We start from the raw sequence: 17,809 nt of genomic DNA on the forward strand, positions 1-17,809 counted from the left end.
TGCAACCTTCCTTTTATAGGTAGAAGAGGTCTTAAAAAGATTAAGGCACTAGCGGGATTTAAACCTACGGCCTTTGCGCTTGTTATTACGCGAAAGCCAGCCTGATGCTTGTCCAGCTGCGCCACGGTGCCTATCCACATTTAATATAAATCTTGAACTGTATCAGTTTGATGGGTTGTGGGCGGGACAAAAAGCGTCTTTCGATGGCCACTTATTGTGGACATCATCATTGAATTGAGATTGTTTCTCGACTGTTCTCGATTTGGACTTCCAAGGTCAGTAGTAATTGCTGCAGCAGGTGGGTGAGACGGTAAATCGTACGAACAGTTACTAACAATTCATGCAGGTTATCAAGGTGATGAGAGCCCAAGGGTAATGTGAACATATTCTTCGTGATGTACTAGTGTCTGGTATATACATGAGGTATTCTAACGTCATCTCATCGGTATCTTCGTAAACCCAAAGGCCCACCCAACCCCCTTTCCCCTTCCGTTGCCCCACGCCGCCCCAGCCAGAACGCCATATATTTATATAAAAGTACAATTATGCCCACACACACACACGCGCGCGCGCGCACACACACACACACACACATACGCTCACACACTAGTGGCCCTTCCTACCCTCGGGATCCTCAACCATGATCTCCGGAGCGGTGGTGATGTTATCGTTGTTGCTGAACCCACCAGTATCCGAGACGACGACGACGGGCGACTCGGCCGGGTCAGAGTCAGTCCTCTGGCGCATCTGCGCCTCGCCGTCCTCGCCACCGGTCGCCTCCTCGTCGGCGGCCTTGTTGCCCTTCCTGAACAGCCTTCCGATCCTGCTGAAGAAGCGGCCGAGGGCGCGATAGGCGACCGCCACGGGGCCCCCGACGACGTGCGCGACGCGCGCGAACCACGCGTCGGGGAACAGGCGGACGGCGACGGCCCAGGGCATGCACAGCAGGGCGAGGACGATGGAGACGGCCCACTGGGGCCCGTCGAGCCCGCCCTCGGCGACGGAGAAGACGCGGCCGCCGACGAAGATGATGGCGACCTGCAGCCCCACCATGAGGATGTTGATGGCGATGAAGAACTGGTTGCGGTGCAGGCCCTCGAAGATGTTGAAGCGGTTGTCGAGGCGGCGGTTGTTGAACTCGTTGAAGATCTGCATCCAGACGAAGGTGTTGAAGACGACGGTGCGCAGCTCGCTGTCGGTGTACGAGGGGAAGATGCGCGAGCCGGCGAAGTAGAGCGTGAAGGTCACGGCCAGCTGGAAGATGGCCTGCCCGATGATCATCTTCCACATGTTGGTCGTGATCAGGGGCGCCTTCTTGCCCTGCGGGGGCCGGTTGAGGATCTTCTCCGTCGGCGGGTCCGTGGCCAGCGCCAGGGCCGCGAAGGTGTCCATGATCAGGTTCACCCAGAGGAGCTGCACCGCCGTCAGGACGGAGCGCATCTCCGGGTCGGAGACGGCGGAGACGAAGGCGAGGAGGACGGCTGTGATGTTGACGGTGATTTGGAACTGGGGGCTCAGTTAGTAGGTTGAGAGATGGGTGAGGTGGGCGCTTGGATGACTGGGTGAGTGAGGAACATACCTGAAGGAACTTCTGGACCGCGTCGTTGACGGCGCGGCCCCACTTGAGAGCCATGATGATGGACGAGAAGTTGTCGTCCATCAGCACGATGGCAGACGCCTCCTTGGCGACCTCAGTCCCAGAGATACCCATCGAGAAGCCAACATCAGCGGCCTTGAGCGCAGGGGCGTCGTTGGTGCCGTCCCCGGTAACCGCCACGGTCTCGCCGAGGCGCTTGAGCCGCGTGACCAGGATCCTCTTGTCCTCGGGCGAGGACCGGGCGAGGACCTGCAGCTTGGGTAAGGTGGCGTCCATGTCGGCGTCGCTGAGGGTCCTGAAGGCGGGGCCCTCCATGACGACGCCGCCCTCGGTGAGGATGCCGCACTCGATGGCGATGGCCCGCGCCGTCACCGCGTTGTCGCCGGTGACCATGCGGATGACCACGCCGGCGTGCTGGGCCTTCTTGACCGACTCGGGCACGCCCGGGCGGACGGGGTCCTGGATGCCCACGACGCCGAGGAAGACGAGGTCCTTCAGGACGGACGCGAACTCGACGGAGCCGTCCTCGACGTTTGCGCCGAGCGGCGGCCACTGCTGGTAGTCGCAGTAGACGATGCCGATGGTGCGGAGCGACTGGCGCGCGTAGCCGTCGATGGTCTCGAGGAGCTGGTCCTTGTCGGACTGGCCCATGCCGGAGACGGAGAGGTCGGTGATGTCGGCCTTGGAGGAGCAGTAGCCCAGGAGGATCTCGGAGGCGCCCTTGACCAGGAGCCGGAACCCGCCGTTGCGCAGCTTGATGACGGCTCCCATGCACTTCTTGCCCGAGTCGAAGGGGAACATCTGCACGACCTGCTCGTTGGCGCGCGTCTCGGGCAGCGACTGCATGCCGAGGTGGTCCTTGGCCAGCTGCAGCAGGGCCGTCTCGGTCTTGGAGCCGATGAAGGCGAACTGGCCCTGGTCCTCGCCCTCGAAGGCGGTGGAGTTGACGGCCACGGACTGGACGATGGCCTCCTTGGCCGTGGGGGACAGGCTGGACGCCCACTGGGTGACCGTCACGGCGGACTTGTCGCCCTCGGACTTGGCGAAGCTGGTGGATCCGAATGTGCCGGCGACGACCGTCATCTTGTTGGTGGTGAGGGTGCCGGTCTTGTCGGAGCATACGGTTGTGGCGTTGCCCATCGTCTCACAGGCGCGGAGGACTCGCACGAGGTTGTTCTCCTTGAGCATGCGGGTGGTTGCGAAAGCCAGGGCGAGTGTCACGGCCAGTGGGAGACCCTCTGGAACAGCAACGACGATGATGGTGATGGCGACAATCAGGATATCCTAATCCGACAAGTTAGCTTCTAAATATCCCCAGTGTTGGAGGGGTCAGTGTAAACTCACCATGAAGGTTGATGCCTTCGTGGGACCGTCGCGGTTGTCGTTGGGCAGGTTGGCCAGGAAGCGGAAGAGAAGAACGAAGAACAGAAGCAGGGCGGCGCTTCCACCGAGCTTGGCGATGGCGCCAGCCAGGCCCTCGAGCTTCTTCTGGAGGGGCGTGGCCTCGACCTCGGTCCGGACGGACATCATGATCTTGCCGAAGCTGGAGTAGGGGCCGACCGAGGTGCAGACGAACGTGCCCATGCCCTCGAGGACCTTTGCGCCCGAGATGATGAAGGGGTCCAGGTCGCCCGACTTTGCCTTCTCGCCGCTCTCGAGCATCCGGAAGACCTGCTCGCCGGCCGTCTTCTTGAGGGCGTCCGACTCTCCCGTGGCCGAGGACTCGTCGCACTTGAGGTCGTGGCCGCTGATGAAGATGCCGTCCACGGGGATGAGGTCGCCGGGCTCGAGGTTGACGACGTCCCCGACCAGGAGGTCGTGCACGTTGATGATGACGGCCTTGCCGCTGCGGATGACCTTGATCTCCCGGTCCTCCTTCTTCTCGTTGAGCCGCACGAAGGCCTTCTCCTTCTGCCAGTCGTTGACCGAGCCGACACCGACGACGATGATAATGGCAACACAGATGGCGACACCCTCGATCCAGTCCACGGCCGGCGGGGCTCCTTCCGGGTGGTCCACGCCCAGGGTCTCGTACAGGCCCAGGGCGAGGGAGATGACGGCGGCGACAGTCAGCAGGATGAGGACCTTGTCGTTGTAGGCGTTCCACATGAGCCTCCACAGCGGCGTGGCCTTCTTGGGCGGGAGGACGTTGCGGCCGTATACCCTGGTCCGGTCGGTGAATGCCTCTCCGCCGGGTCTTGAAGATGACTCTGCCTTGGCCTCGGTTCCGTCAACCGCCTCCTGGAACGCGACACTCCTCCGCACACTGGTCTCGTCAATGCTCAGGCCCGCGTCGAGGTCCGTCTGGAGGCCCCTGGCGATGCCCTTGAGCCCGCCGAGCGCCCTGTAGGCGGCGAGGGACTTTGGGTTGAGCAGCTTGTTGAGCTGGCCCGGGCTGAAGGCGAAGGGGTTGTCGTCGACCTTGAAGTCGCCCTCGGTGCCGGGATCCGGCCGCAGGGCCTCCTCCCTGTCGACGACATGAGTGGTGACGCTGGTGGACCGGCTTCTGTTGTTTGGGGTGAGGAAGGGGTCTTCTGAACCTGCTGGGGTCAGGAAGGGGTTTGATGTGGTGGAAACTCCTGAGGGAGAGACTCCAAGCGTACTGGCACCAGCAGAGTCCTGGCGAACATGTGTGTTCACCGAAAGAGATGGCGGCGCCAGGGTATTGCTGTTGTTGTTGTTGTTGCTCGCCATGGCTGGTTTGGGAGTCTGAGCAGACGTTATACGGCTGTTGTCATTTGCGTATGTGTGTATGTACGTGTGAAAAAGATGTATATCTGTATGTATTTAGGCCGCGGGTTAAGGTGAGGCGGTCGGGATAAGGGGTAAATAGCGAGGACTTTCGGGCACACCAGGCCCTAGGTCAGACAAAGATGTGGAGCGGATTAGCAAGTTGTATAAACCAGATCCGTATTGTAGTGTAGAGCAGCTACTGTTACACAAAGGTAGGCAGACATTCGAGAGGTGGATGTGGCTGGAGGGGAGCTGGGTATATAAAAGGAGTAAGAGGGAGGCCACTGAGGTGTGCTGTGCTGTATGGGGAGTTGGCATGTGGATGGCGAGGTGGACAGGATGAGGGCTCGAGGGAGCCAGCATGGGTATGGGTGGTTTTGAAAAGAGGGTATGGGTCCTGGCAATGGGAAAGGGTGTACGAATGTGTACGAAGACGAAGAACGAGCACAAACTCGAGCCAGATGTAGGCGTCCCAACGGGGAGGCGGAGTGCGGTCTGCCTGGCCCAGAGGCGGGGCAAGATGTCTTGGAAAATACCGCCAGGTACATGGTTACAAGATACAAAAAAGACCGTAGGCTCATCTCTTGGGGATATTGCGGTTGCCCTCCCGATCCATTGGCCCCCCAGCTGCCAGCCTCCGGGCAATGTGTAGAAAGCAGAGGGCACGGAGAGGCGAGAGAGAGAGGGCGCGTGTTACGCTGTAGGTCCGAAGTGGTAGGTCAGATCCGTGCCTAGAGCCCCAGCGAGCTTGGCCGCGAGATTCGCAGTGAGGCTGTGCAAGCTGCAGGCCTGCCAGAACCAGCCAGACGGGCAACATGAGGAGGCCTGCCGAGCTGCCGAGCCGCCAACCAGCGCCGTTTCGAGACGGGCCACCTTATAAGTGAGTTTGGCCCTTGCCAGCCAAGACCCTCCTCCCCCTCCAAGCTTCCTTTTCTCTTGCGAGCGAGCTGCCCTTCTGCACGTGTGTGTACATGTGCTGGTCGGTCCGGTCCCTCTGCGTAGTCTTATTCTTGATTTTCTCTTACCGCCTGGTTGATCTGCGTCGCGCGTGTTTGCCATGATACAAGCGAAACACTGTCTCCTTCTGTCGGCTCTCTTGTCACCCATGCTGGGCCCATGCATGCGTGCACTTTCTCAGTCTCACTCACTCACTCACTCGGTGACTCGGTAACTCGCTCTCAATTTTGTTTTGACGTTCTTCCCTTTTCTCCCTCTGCCCTTGTCCCTATCAGCTGACGGCAAGTCGAGACGATCCTTGGGCTGACATCTGTTAGCGACGCCACCCCACCCCACAACTAGGTAAGCTAGGTATGGTTCACGGTAAGCCATCTAGGTCATCATCTAGTCTGCACTCACGCGGTCTAATGAGACCCAAGATCCCACCTGTTCCCCTATGATGCCTGGCTTTGGGTCTGCCACGCTTGCATTACTCAGACAATTGTGCACCCCGTGCAAAATGACTGAGTGCCAGCTCAGACAACAGCACTCAAACCAGCCAACAATATCTCGCCGGACAGGGAGACACAGCCCACGGAGCGGCCAACTGGACGGGCTGGCTGGCCACTTCCCTCAGCACGGTCACCATCCAGGTCACGGTCATCACGGTCATTTGATAAGCCCAGATAGCCCGAGGGGAGAAGAGAGATGCGTTGTTTTCCAGCGCCATAAAACAAACTTCGGCCCTCCTTGCACGCCAAGGAGGCCGTAGTGCACGAGAGGGAGGCTGTGCTCTGAAAATCCCCATCCGCCAAGTCACTGGGCAGGTAACGATCCGCCGCCCACGGCCGCTAGAGGGGCTCGTTTGCCGCGAGCGAATGCTTCTCGATGTTCGACAAGCTCTTGTGCTTGCCTCCACTCCGTTCGCTGCCACCCACGCTGCTGCACCAACAGCTGCTGCACCCGCCCACATCGGCAAAACTTAACAAACCTTGAATTCCCCCCCTGGATTGCCGCTCGTTTTACTAGAGATCGGGCACTATTACATTAGGCCCTTGGCTCAACGAAACATCACCCACAGGCGGGTCAGATTCATCGCGAGTCGGCACCCTGATTGCGTCATTTGGTGCATCCCGCGCCAATGAGGTTTTTCGATGTAACTGGACGGTTTAAACTTGTTTGTGTGCTGTTGGTCAAGCTACAACACAATGCACACTGCAACACAGTAGATGCTTCTCCTCTTCACCGCGACTCCTTCTTGGCGGGCTCAGTAAAATTTATGATGACTCGACATACATTGCTGCAATGCATTGTGATAATCCGAATGACTAGCGTGATATAGAGAGCAACAGTCTGCAGCAACAATGCGGTCCCGGTTATAATCTTCCAACACTATCAATGCCCGGGAACCTAACCCACCAACACGCGGCCCGAAGGAGGGCAACGAGAGAAAGGATGCCAAATCTAGAAATGGAGCAATGAGGCCATGGATGGTGCCGGTTATGTGGTAAGCTAGGCACGTCGGTTCGAAGATGCGACGAGTTTGCAGATCATCAAGAGAAAAGAGAAAAACAAGTTGCCTCGGAACTAGCAGATGCTCTGTGCCAGCAAACCAGGAGTCGTGCCAATGTCTCATCTCCGAGCAAATTCCAGCAGACTTCTGGGCAAAGACTTTGCACAAGCCACCACTTCCCGGCACAGTTTCAGAATATCCTCATCCTCGCCCGTCAAGCTGGGACGGGCGGGCGATCATCCAATGTCCAGAAATGTTTCAATCCTGTTTGCGCGCCTCCGCCCTACCCTGCTCCCACCCTCCACTTCCCCGCCTCTCTCTCTCTCTCTTTCTCTCTTCGCCCGGGGGGCGGCTAGAAACAAATCCCAAGAGCGAGCTATCAAACACTGACTGGTATCTTTTGCCGGAGCTCTCTTGTGAGCGCCGCTGCACCTACCATTGCATTTGCCAAGTAAGGCTGAGCCACCTCGGCCAGGGAGGTTTTTCCTCACTGATGTTCACTCCCGAGTCCGTTTCCACCCTCTCGCTCGCGGCAGTCAGGTATCGCCTTCTCCCCGGGTGTGTGGACGGGAAAGCTCTCATCCCTTGGCGGGAGGTGCGGGAGGGCCAAGCCGAGCCCCAGATGCGGCGGTGCCTCGCTCTGGGGGGAGGGGAGAGAAGTTGTCGGAAGCTATCACGAACTCATACTATTTCCTTCCCCTCCCCCCCCCCCCAACGGAACCGCACCAGGCGCACCAACCGGGTGTTGCCAGAAGGGGGGCACATGTGCACCGGCCATCATGGCCGAGACTTTGTGGGCTGTGCAGTCTCATCTTGCACACACGAGATTTGTGTGCCGCGCCGATCGCTGCCACGGCCAGTCATGACTGTTCTCCAGTTATTGTCTCGATATTGACATGGCCTGGATGAGGGGTGTTGCGATCCCTTCACGCGTGCCGGGAAGATCTGAGACCGTCCCGGGCCCATTTCCCCGACGATATGGCCAGTCTGCCTCGCCTTGGCCCATAAACTTCGTTAGGTCAAGGCATTTTTTTCTTCTTCTTCGATGGGGTTATATCGGCATCGAGATATCCCCCGTGCTGCGTGCCAACTCAGTTGCACGGAGAATTCTGGCGCAGCGAGATGCGGGATGTCAACGTGCGTTATGGTGCGTGCGTACATACTCGGCTGTGCTTTTGAGAAATGCATCGAAGTCACACCCTGCCCAAAGTCACTAGGGTGGCTGATAAGTGGTGCGTAACACACCAGTTGACAGGAGCTGAGTTGACTACACTATGTCTACGACTGCAAAGTTAATGTTGTTGAACGCCGTTGTGTTACTACGCCGGTCTCGAGGGCTACCTAGCCACATCAACACTCGGCAACTGCCATTCGACCAGTTGTTATGAGTAGACACTATCTCGATGATGTGATATTACACAAGACGCAGTTCAAAATTCCATAAGAGCTACCGGAGCAAAAGTGCTGCTTGGTCAGCGATTAGTCCCTGTCGCACCGGCTGTAAAGTCTTGGCGGCTCACAAGTGTGCGCCCTCGCTTGAGTTCCTCCTCAAACCCTTGGCCAGGCTGCCTAGGTAGGCAGAGAGCCTTATCGGTATGCAAGATTCGAAAATTTCACTAGTGCAAGTCTCGTCGTCACGATCTCACACAGAGTACCCCTCTGGTGCGATCCTCAAGGAAAACACAGCCACTGATCCTCAGCCACTGATCCTCAGCTGCTGCGACTCAGCTGCACGCGAGCAGGCGCAATCCGTCGTCCGCGTCAATGCCAGCCCGGCACGACTAAGTAGATAGTGGCTCCTCAGAGCCGAACCGAAAATCTAAAAAGTTGTCGCGTATTCGTTATGCCAGAAACTCCAGCCACCGGGACCGTGTAATCCACCGCGTGCACACAACAACAAAGTCAGTCAGGATTGCTCGCTAGTTTCAATGAGGCCTCAGGTGATGTTATCTGCTGGCGAGAGGCAAAATTCACAACTGCGGCCGTTTGCCAAGAGCCACCGGGGCTGCTTCGCCACTTTTTGCCAGAGACAAATCTCGTTAGGTTTTCGGTGATATTCATCGATATGTCGTTTATGGCTGAGACATTTTCTGGAAGGGTATCGGGAGTTGTGCGCGGGAGATGAGCTTTCCGGTGAACGGAAAAGGGAGTTTGCCATGTCTTGTGCTAGATTTCCGATTATGAACTTGGCGATTAGACCGGTAGCTTTCTTTCCATGTATTCATTGACACGTTGTTCAGAACCGAATACGGGAATCATAACTCTACCGGGTTATCAAAGAATATTGTCGATGTGGCGAGATTAGAGGTGATGGGAGTCATGTTGGGTTCCGCAGGCACGCCGTGATTGTAACTGCAATGCTCCCCACCTTGTCAAAAGTGCGATGGAGAGAGGGAGTTCCATTGCAGTTGGAAACTATCTTTGAGAAATGCATCCTGAGCAACAGCCATGTTTTGCGGCTTTGTCCTTTCTCAGTGACGGTGGTCACTCGCAGCAGTTCGATGGCTCGACGCTTTCAGGTTGCCTCCAGTTCACAAGACACTCCAGCCTGCTAACTTGACAGGACTCAAACGAAAATCGGATTCTGACTTATCTATTCGAATTGAAATCATGTTTTCACATATTTAGTTGAGTGTAACAGGCCAATTTACTTGGCCATCGATTGGAGTCTGTAGCCGTAGCACTGCTCAATTCTAAAATGTCTAGGCGTCCAGGTCAGTGTCCAGCGATTATTTACCATGTCTAGATTCGCTCTGTCCGCTCATGAGGATAATGTGAATTTCATGTGTCGCTTCTGCACACAGAACGCAGGAATGCAATGATCCCAGCTGCCTCATGCTGGTGTTTCTAACGCATGACAACGTGCCCGTTTCTGGCGCCTGTCTGAGGCCTCAGTGGCGATCAAAGAGGCTGCACAAATCCAGAGGCATTTTAACAAGCCTATCCATGTGCAACTGAGGCAGTGAGAAATACGGTGACCGAAAAACACGTGTCGGTACACGACATGCTTGAAGCTGCTTCAGGAGGCGGTGTCTACCCGTGTAGTCTAGGCAGCAGGTGGTCGGTCTATGTACTCAGCCGACTTGTAGAGCAGACCATCCAATGCTTCTTCTGCGAGGACGTACCCATGTACCCTCTGCTTAGTCACGGCTGGAGGCCCGCGGAGCAGGTGGTCCGACTGCAACGGCTGGCCCGAAGGCAGGTGGGCAGGTGGGCGGGAGAGGCGCACGGGCCACAAATCCTTATTTGTGCAGACGTGTTTTGTGTCGGCATCAATCAACCATCCTCGTCTGTCCGTCTGTCGGCAACACCCACAGCCTGCCAATCCTCACTACAAGCAGCCCCAGACCCAGGGAGACGGTCCATCCCCCATCTCCATCAGATAAGATGGCGAATCCGACCCAGCAGGGGTTCTTTGTTCCCGACCTGCTGGCAACCCTGCCCAACACCCTCGCCTCCATCATCGACCAGCGCGTCAATGCCATCGTCGACCAGCGTTTCCAGGACATCGAGCAGCGCCTCGACAACGTCGAGGCTGTCCTCAGAGCCGAGGGCCGCCTGGCCCCACCCCGCCAGAGCCCGCTGCGCGCCCAGGTCCAGCACCACCAGCAACAACAACACCACCAGCCTCAATTCCAACAGAACGTGAACCCTCCTCCGCCTCCCCAGCCCCAGTCCCATCACAACCAGAATGTCGTCGACAATACCGACCCCGTCCTGGCCCTCGCCAGCGCCAACCAGGCTGCCGCCATGACTGCCCACCCTGCGCCGCCTGTCCCACAGCAGCAGCAGCCGCAACAATCACATCAGCAGCAGCAGCAGCAGCAGCAACAACAACAGGCGCAGCAACAACAGCAGCAACAACAGGCGCAGCAGCAGCAACAGGCAGCAGCAGCAACAGCCGCAGATGGCCCCGCCGCCAGCCGCAGTCCTCCACGCCATGCCCCCGATCGTGGCTATGGAGATCCCGCCCGAGGGCTTCCCCATCTCCAGCCGCGCCACCATGCAGCTCGAGCTGGACCAGTTCACCATCCCGCGCGGCTACTCGATGCGCATGAGCGGCACCCGCGACATGGGCAAGGGCAAGCGCAAGATCCGCTGGATCTGCTTCCGCGCGGGCGAGGCCCGCTACAGCGAGGCCTCCAAGGCCGCCGGCATGCCCGAGCGCAGCTCCAAGAAGTGCAACTGCCCCTTCAAGTTCGAGTGCGTCGAGACCTTCCGCGACTCCAACATGTGGGTCGTCCACCACCACATCACCCCGGGCACCACGACGCACAACCACCCGCCGTCGGACCCTAGCGAGGACCCGCGCAGCCGGAAGCTGCCCCCCGCCGTCGCCTCCGAGGTCGACGGGTGGCTGAGGCAGGGGTGGCAGGTCAGCAAGATCATGACGGAGCTCAAGAACCGCGGCTTCAAGAACGTCCTCAGCCGCGACCTGTATAACCGCCGCCAGCAGCTGAAGCGCGAGGACGAGAGCGGCGAGGCGTAGAGAGCACGCGTCGGGTCGTCGTCCAAGTCGTCGAGGCGCGCTGGGGCGTCGGCGCAGCCTTCTTCTTCTTCTTCTTCTTTATACTCTACTAGAGGCCAGGGTTGACGGTTCCAGGGGGAGACATTGTAAGGTTCCCATTTATTTCTGATCGGGTCGATGTAATACCCGTCCTAAGTCGGGACTTGTCATCACCAGCGGTGCCTGCGAGGCAATCCGGTGGGCTGTTGCGGATTCCACGTCTATTTTAGAGTGAGAAAGGGCCTCTTGTCACTTTCACTAGACTACGCCGTTATGATCATGTAGGCATGCCGGGCTGTTGGATGGGGATTAGTCCACCTTATCGCCCTGTTAATTTTCTAGCTCATCACTTTCATGATTCACGGACCATACTCTTGTCTTAGACGCTTGTGCAATGTTACGTCCTAGTATTTGTGGTATTTGCTCTTCGGCTGATGATCCCTTCAAGGGTGACGGCTTATCAGATCGTTTTGCAGAGATCCCCGGGGACTGTGTTGGCCGCTGCCCAGAATCTGCAAGTCAGCAGTGCTAGAATGATCGGGCTAGACATTCAAGGTGCCGCTTCTCTCAAGGTGGTCAACTTTGTCGAAGCCTTGAGATTGCTCAAATGAATTCCACGTTAGGCATATGCTGAAATTAGAATGCGAACTTCCCTTCTCATGTCCTTCAATCTGCTGCTCGCAGCAAACTTGGTACCGTTCTACTCCCGGGCAAGACGCTGACTGGGGAGCCCCATGGGATCTAGACTCTTCTCTTTTCCTCAGACTTTCCCACTTTATGGTCTTGTAGCTCGAGTTCGTGGAGCCAGGGGGTTGCGAACTCTCCACGTCTTGGACGGCGGAGCGCGCCCTCGTATTTGTTAGAAAGCCTCATAGCATTTAGTTTGTTTGAGATGAAGGCGTGTCATGAAGACCAGGAAATCGCAATATTGAGAACGCGAACTTGCCCCCAACGAACTTGCTGCCCCCACCAGCACGGCTGGTAGTTTTCTTGCCGATATAATTGTGAGTGTATCCGGCGCTGCCTAGCCAGGACTTCTCTCCCGGCCTTTTGGATGGCAGTGGTTGTATTGCTTCCCCTCAGAGTCCAGGCCACGGGCCATCCATCCATGCTTATTGAATCACAATCTAGTGCTGCTACACGTTGTGTTCTTCTAGAATTCAGTCGTCCTCTGTGAACAGCTAGATTCGACCGACTGCCCCAAGAGGTGGGAGTAGGGGATGAACTTGTTGGCCGCGCCGATGCCTTCTTCATATCCGAATAAATGTCGTTTGGGGGCTTTCCTGATGCAGTGACGATGGTATAAAGTGATTTTCCTTGTCTTTTGGATGGAAGCGAGGCTCCAACGTATAGATCCAAGAGAGATCATCCGCCCGACAGCCAACTGTAGTCCCAGAGGCATGGCAATTCCGCCCCAGTTTGGACGGTGCCTGAGCATGGAGTTCGCCTCGTGTGTCGTGTACGTTGTTAGAGGAAATAGACTTGTGCTTGGAGAAACTCCCAGACAAGTTGGCCATGGGCATCTTTGTCAGAGAAGGACTGTCAGAGGAGATCTGTGAATTAGGTCCCAGTCGAAGGCCGGGAATATTTCACAGGCTTACGCATCTCACACAAGATAATACAGCTACGGATCAACAGGAGAGAAGAGATCCACAATAGCCTGGGGATAAGACATCAGTCCCAGCCATCGCCCGGCCAGGAGACGCGACGGCCCCTGCGCCAACCATTTGACCTCCCGATTCACCACAATAGGAATTCGCAGCAAGGGTTGAAACTTCCTAGACAACGACTAACACGCCCTACAGCAGCCAAAACCCCAACCGTGCGCATCCGCCTATCCCTCTCTTCGTGTGAATGAAGCTGTCAGCCCAGACCCCTCCCTCCATCCACATGTAAACACTTCGCCTCAGCTCCTCTCAATGCGCTCTACCATTATTGCCACGGCCCCAGCAATTCTTGATGTCTCACTGTCAGAGGCAGCAGATGTCACATCAAATCAAATTCCACATGAACAGCCCTGGGCAGAGAAAAGCATGTCTGCATTTCACGAGTTTTAAAACCTAGCCCTACCTTCCCATAACCGATCCATATTCCTAGCCCTATTTACAGAACTTTTTGCAACGTGGGCCCCTAAAATTTCCACAGGCGTCCACTTTACGCCGACCAGAGCCGTCAAATTGGCTATATACTCCTTTGAAATGATTTCCCACCCGGTTTTGGTACCATTTGGTACTTTTCATCTGCTTTGTGTCCTGAGGTTTGGTATTTCCCCGCCCCACCTATCCTGCGCCGGTGATATTGTAAAAGAATTGGCCGTGTTTATTTTCTCTCATCCTCTCGACCCTTCGAGTGAACACCTTCTGCGTCAATTCGTTCGCTTTTTCCACATTCGTAGTTCGTTGCAGTGTCGTTCACGCGTTTGTTCAAGGAGTGGCCATTTCGTATCAAAAGGGCTTGCTTGCCCAACGTATAGTTTCGATCTCCAAGCATGCTTGAAATCGGAAAATATGGACATTGAATGCGAACACACATGGCCTCCGTCGCAGTTGAAGTTGAATGATCGCAGAAATCAAAATTCGTCATTCGTTCGCAGCTAGCGCCCTCAAAAAAAGAAAGCAGCGAGACGTGCTGTTGTTCGGGCGGTCCTCGATGTCCAGATATGGCAAGTGAAGTCGTAAAGCAGCTTTGCGGAGTATACTCTTGAGTGGCTAGATGCCACCATGAGCGCATGAGAACATATATAATCCAATGCCGGCACGCTGGATGTGAATAGCAGCTGGCAGATGTGTCGATTTCTGACTGCTCCCATGCTTCGGGCCGCTGCATCGTCTTCCGACACGATCAATGGCGATGGTAGCCACTCGTGTTCGGCGCAGGAGGCACCAAGTCCAGGTCTACTCGACCGGTCTCACCGACCTGTCCACTCGAGCTTTGATGTGACTGGCATGGGTTTCGAGACATTGAATCATTAATCGGGAGACTGCAAAAAATTGTTAGCATTCCACGTTCGTAAACCTGGCCCCAGACTCTGACGGGCGGAAGACTCACCAGGCCACGCGGTACTTTTGGCCATTATGTGGGCCGTAGCTCTCAATATTTTGACCGCGTAACCACCTGCAACGCCCCGAAGGAATTCCATTCCCATTTTCTTTTCCAAGCCGTCCAGAACATCTTGAACCTTCCGTAGTAGTTGAACGTCTTCCTCTTCCAGGAGCATGATGGCGGGGACCTGGAAAAGCTCGACCTCGTCTTGGCCCAAAATTCCCAGGTATTGACCAACTCTGTCCTGCAGGGTAGCAACCCACTCAGCCAAGACCTGCGCACAGTCGAAAGCGCACAACGCAGATTGTGGCGGCAGGTCCTGACGAGTGAAGTCAGCAAAGGTGACGTCCATCTTGTCAGACATTGATAGGGAGTCAGCCGCAAAGTACGCCGCCTTCCGCAAATGCTTCTCCCGTCTTGACGTCGTCCGACTAGCAAGTGGAGGCTGCATGTGAGACTGGCCAGAGTGATTGTTTGTCAAGCCAGCGGCGGTTCCCGTGGTATCCATATGATCAAGGCTGTCAGTTACGGCAGGCTCCGAGCATGGCAACGACTGCTCTGCGTGCTGGACAATCTCACTCCCACGAGCCAGCTCCTCTGCCATACCATCCCAGTCACGCTCCCAGAACTGACCTTTGGAGCGGGAGAGATTCACAAATAGACGCACGTAAGCCAAATCCAACAGCGGTGTGCAATCCGCAGACAAGGGGCCCTTGCCAAAAGGGTTGGGCCGTTTGGCAGAATGGTGGGGATTGCTAGCCCATGCCGCGTGCCAGGCCTTAAGAGCAGGCTCAATGTGTCGATGCATCTTCTCCGTCTCCTCGTTCGTCCAGACGTTGCTATGATGCCTCTGCCGAGTCTCCCAAATGTAGTTGTGCAGAGCGTTGATCAAGACAAGACAGCCAAATGTGCTGGGCTTGAGCGTTGTAGGCGGAAGGTCGCCAGCACTGAACGCATGTCCGCTGCTCATGGAAAGACGACGCTGTTTCTCATTTGTACGCAACAGGTCGCCTAGGGCGTCATGGAAGGTCATGCGATTGTGGTTCGCCCCGCTAACACCTCCGCGAGCATTGAAGACCGTGCTAGTCTCAGCTTCGAAGAACTCTTCATCGCAAGGCAGTTCCAGTAGAATCTCGGAGTTGGTGAGCGCAGGGGAGTGGTTGTAAGCAGAGACCAGCAGACTGGAAAGGATGAAGATAGTGTACAGGGTACGCTTCCGCTCCTCCAGGGCTTTCCATTTGAGCCATTCCGCACGCTCGTCAGAGACGTCGCTCATTTGGGTGTCTTGCTCGGCATGGTTCTGTGGTTGTCGCAGCAGATCAGCCCCCTGGGCCAAGCTGACCAGTGCAGCACAGTGCGTCTCAGCGATCTTGCCCACCAGCTGGTCCCCGCAACTGTGGCCGTAGACGACGTTGAGGAGCATTGACTGGACGAGCCACACAGGAGTGTCTGTAGAATTGTCATGGAACCCTTGTGCTTCTTGCTCGGACGAGGCTCCTCGAAAACCGGCTTTTCGGACGTTAGCTTTCCTTCGCTGCTCCAAGTAAGTCTGAATCATCTTCTTGGCCATCTCAAACAACTCTCGAGCGCGGTCATGCTCTTTCTCGTACAAGGCGCCAATTGCGGCCATGGAGAGCACCAGGCACGCGGATCCACCAATACTGCCCAAATCATTCTTTGCCGGTGGGGCTGGGATCTCGAAGGACAATGTTGCGATGTGGAGGAACGGTAAGTGCGGATGGAAGTAAGTCAGATAGGCGGCGACGTATCGTTGCAGGCTGTGGGTGCTGGGCAGAGTGCTGGCGGGGTCCGGCGAACCCTTGGTATGCGCGGAAGAAGTCGAGGGGTGGGCCGAGAACGAGGATCTGCGGTTGGCGAGAGTCGAGCCCAGCGAGGCTGTGGACAGGGCACCTAGGATGGCGTTTCTTGTTGAATCAGTGATTGTCGAGACGGGTGAGGTGCCATGAGTACTACCATTGATCGAAGTCGGCGTCTCCGGGCCGTGACCAAAATTCAACGTTTGGTTCATGTTCTGAGCATTCATACTCGACATTACGGAGGGCGAGCCCGAGTTCATCGACGATGGCGGTGGTGTGAAGTAGGCGTCGTTCAGCATGCCGTGCTGCATTGGGTGTGGCGAGACCGGCGCCCCGGTCATGAGGTCAGGGAAGACATGGCTCGGGAAATCGATGTTGAAAGGGTTTCCCATCTGAGGAGAGACCATGCCCGGCGCCCATGCCGAGGAGGTGCCTGGGGCCGTTGAAACGGGATTGTTGGAACCGTCGATCATGGCGTCGCTCATGCCACCAGGGCTTGCAGTGCTGATGGCTGAGGACGAGGAGCCGTCGACAGCATTGTCATTAAGGTTGTTGAAAGTCAACTGTTGGCCAAAATCTGTAATCAAAAAGTCCTCCAGTCCAAAGTGGGCAGCCTGTGTCGATAGGTCCGGCAGGCCGTGGAAGGCGGGCGAAAGCGGATCGACGCCGATTGACTGTGGGGACTCCATCCCCACATGGAGCGCCTGAGGATCAATGGTCGGGGCAGCGAACAGGTTGTCCATAAAGTCGTTGCGGAAAATGGCATGGGGCGGTGCAGTGCGCAGGCCCTGGTCGTAGCTCAGCCCGTTCGTTTCCAGCTTTGGAAGCCCATGCTGCACGCCCCGGTGGCCCATGACCGAGGACATGCCCGGGAACTGGTTGTGAGGATAATGGAAAGGCAGGCCGATCAGACTGTCGTGGCGGCTGTGTGTCGGCGGCATGCGCGCAACTGGGCCGTTGGCAGCGCCGGCCATCATCTGTATAGCGGCGCTATCAACAACACTAATGGTATTGGCCCTCGGTCTCATGGACGCCGGGTTTGGAGGGGCACTCTGGACCGGGCCGGCGACGCTGTTCTTGCGAGCGCGACTCTGACCAATGGTAACACCACTTGCGCTCTCACGGCGGTTGCGAGGACGGGCAGAGGGGGCCGTGGACTGGTGCAACTTCTGCTGATGGCGCAGAAGCAAGTCGCGCCTGGCGAAGCAGCGTTTGCACTCTGGGCACTCAAACGGCTTCTCCTTCGTGTGGGACCTCTCATGTCTCTTCAAATGCTCCAGCCGAGCGAAGGCACGACCGCAAGTGGTGCAGCCATGAGGACGAGGCTTATCAGTCTTCGGAGGAGGGAAATTTGCAGTCGGAGTCTTGGTGTTGACGGTGATAGTCGAGGCCTCTACTCGTGTGGGAGTCACATATTAGCCGACCGTACAAGGCTATGTTTGCGTGGGGTTCGTGGGAAAGGTTGGCCCCAACAAACAGGGGAGCAGCATTGCATTGCATTGCACGAGACAGTATGGGAAGGCAGCATGGGGATGGGTATTTGGCATACCAGTGTCATCGCCCTGGGGAGCAGTAACATCTGGGTCGGTAGAAGGAGGAGAGTTGGACATGTTGGCAGTCGACATGGCAGCGGACTCGAGCTTCGGCCCAGCGTCGTTGCCCAT

At 56.7% G+C, this 17,809-nt stretch overlaps 3 protein-coding genes across 3 annotated transcripts; 1 reads left to right on the forward strand and 2 right to left on the reverse strand.

Annotated features, from left to right (window-relative positions):
• Positions 1–606: 606 nt before the first annotated feature.
• On the reverse strand, positions 607–4,291 carry INS49_007336 (uncharacterized protein; the record flags this gene model as incomplete). Its single annotated transcript, XM_043168101.1, has 4 exons — positions 607–1,506; positions 1,580–2,881; positions 2,942–4,137; positions 4,201–4,291. 4 exons carry the CDS (start codon positions 4,289–4,291, stop codon positions 607–609), a joined length of 3,489 nt encoding a protein of 1,162 aa, XP_043029245.1.
• Positions 4,292–10,166: 5,875 nt separating this feature from the next.
• On the forward strand, positions 10,167–11,268 carry INS49_007337 (uncharacterized protein; the record flags this gene model as incomplete). The annotated part of the gene is made up of 2 exons (XM_043168102.1): positions 10,167–10,553; positions 10,669–11,268. The coding sequence occupies 2 exons, from the start codon at positions 10,167–10,169 to the stop codon at positions 11,266–11,268; spliced, it is 987 nt and encodes a 328-aa protein (XP_043029246.1).
• Positions 11,269–14,180: 2,912 nt separating this feature from the next.
• On the reverse strand, positions 14,181–17,809 carry INS49_007338 (uncharacterized protein; the record flags this gene model as incomplete). Its single annotated transcript, XM_043168103.1, has 3 exons — positions 14,181–14,266; positions 14,335–17,538; positions 17,695–17,809. The coding sequence occupies 3 exons, from the start codon at positions 17,807–17,809 to the stop codon at positions 14,181–14,183; spliced, it is 3,405 nt and encodes a 1,134-aa protein (XP_043029247.1).

This window comes from Diaporthe citri, assembly GCF_014595645.1.
Source record: "Diaporthe citri strain NFHF-8-4 chromosome Unknown scaffold_2, whole genome shotgun sequence".
Taxonomy (NCBI): Eukaryota; Fungi; Ascomycota; class Sordariomycetes; order Diaporthales; family Diaporthaceae; genus Diaporthe; species Diaporthe citri.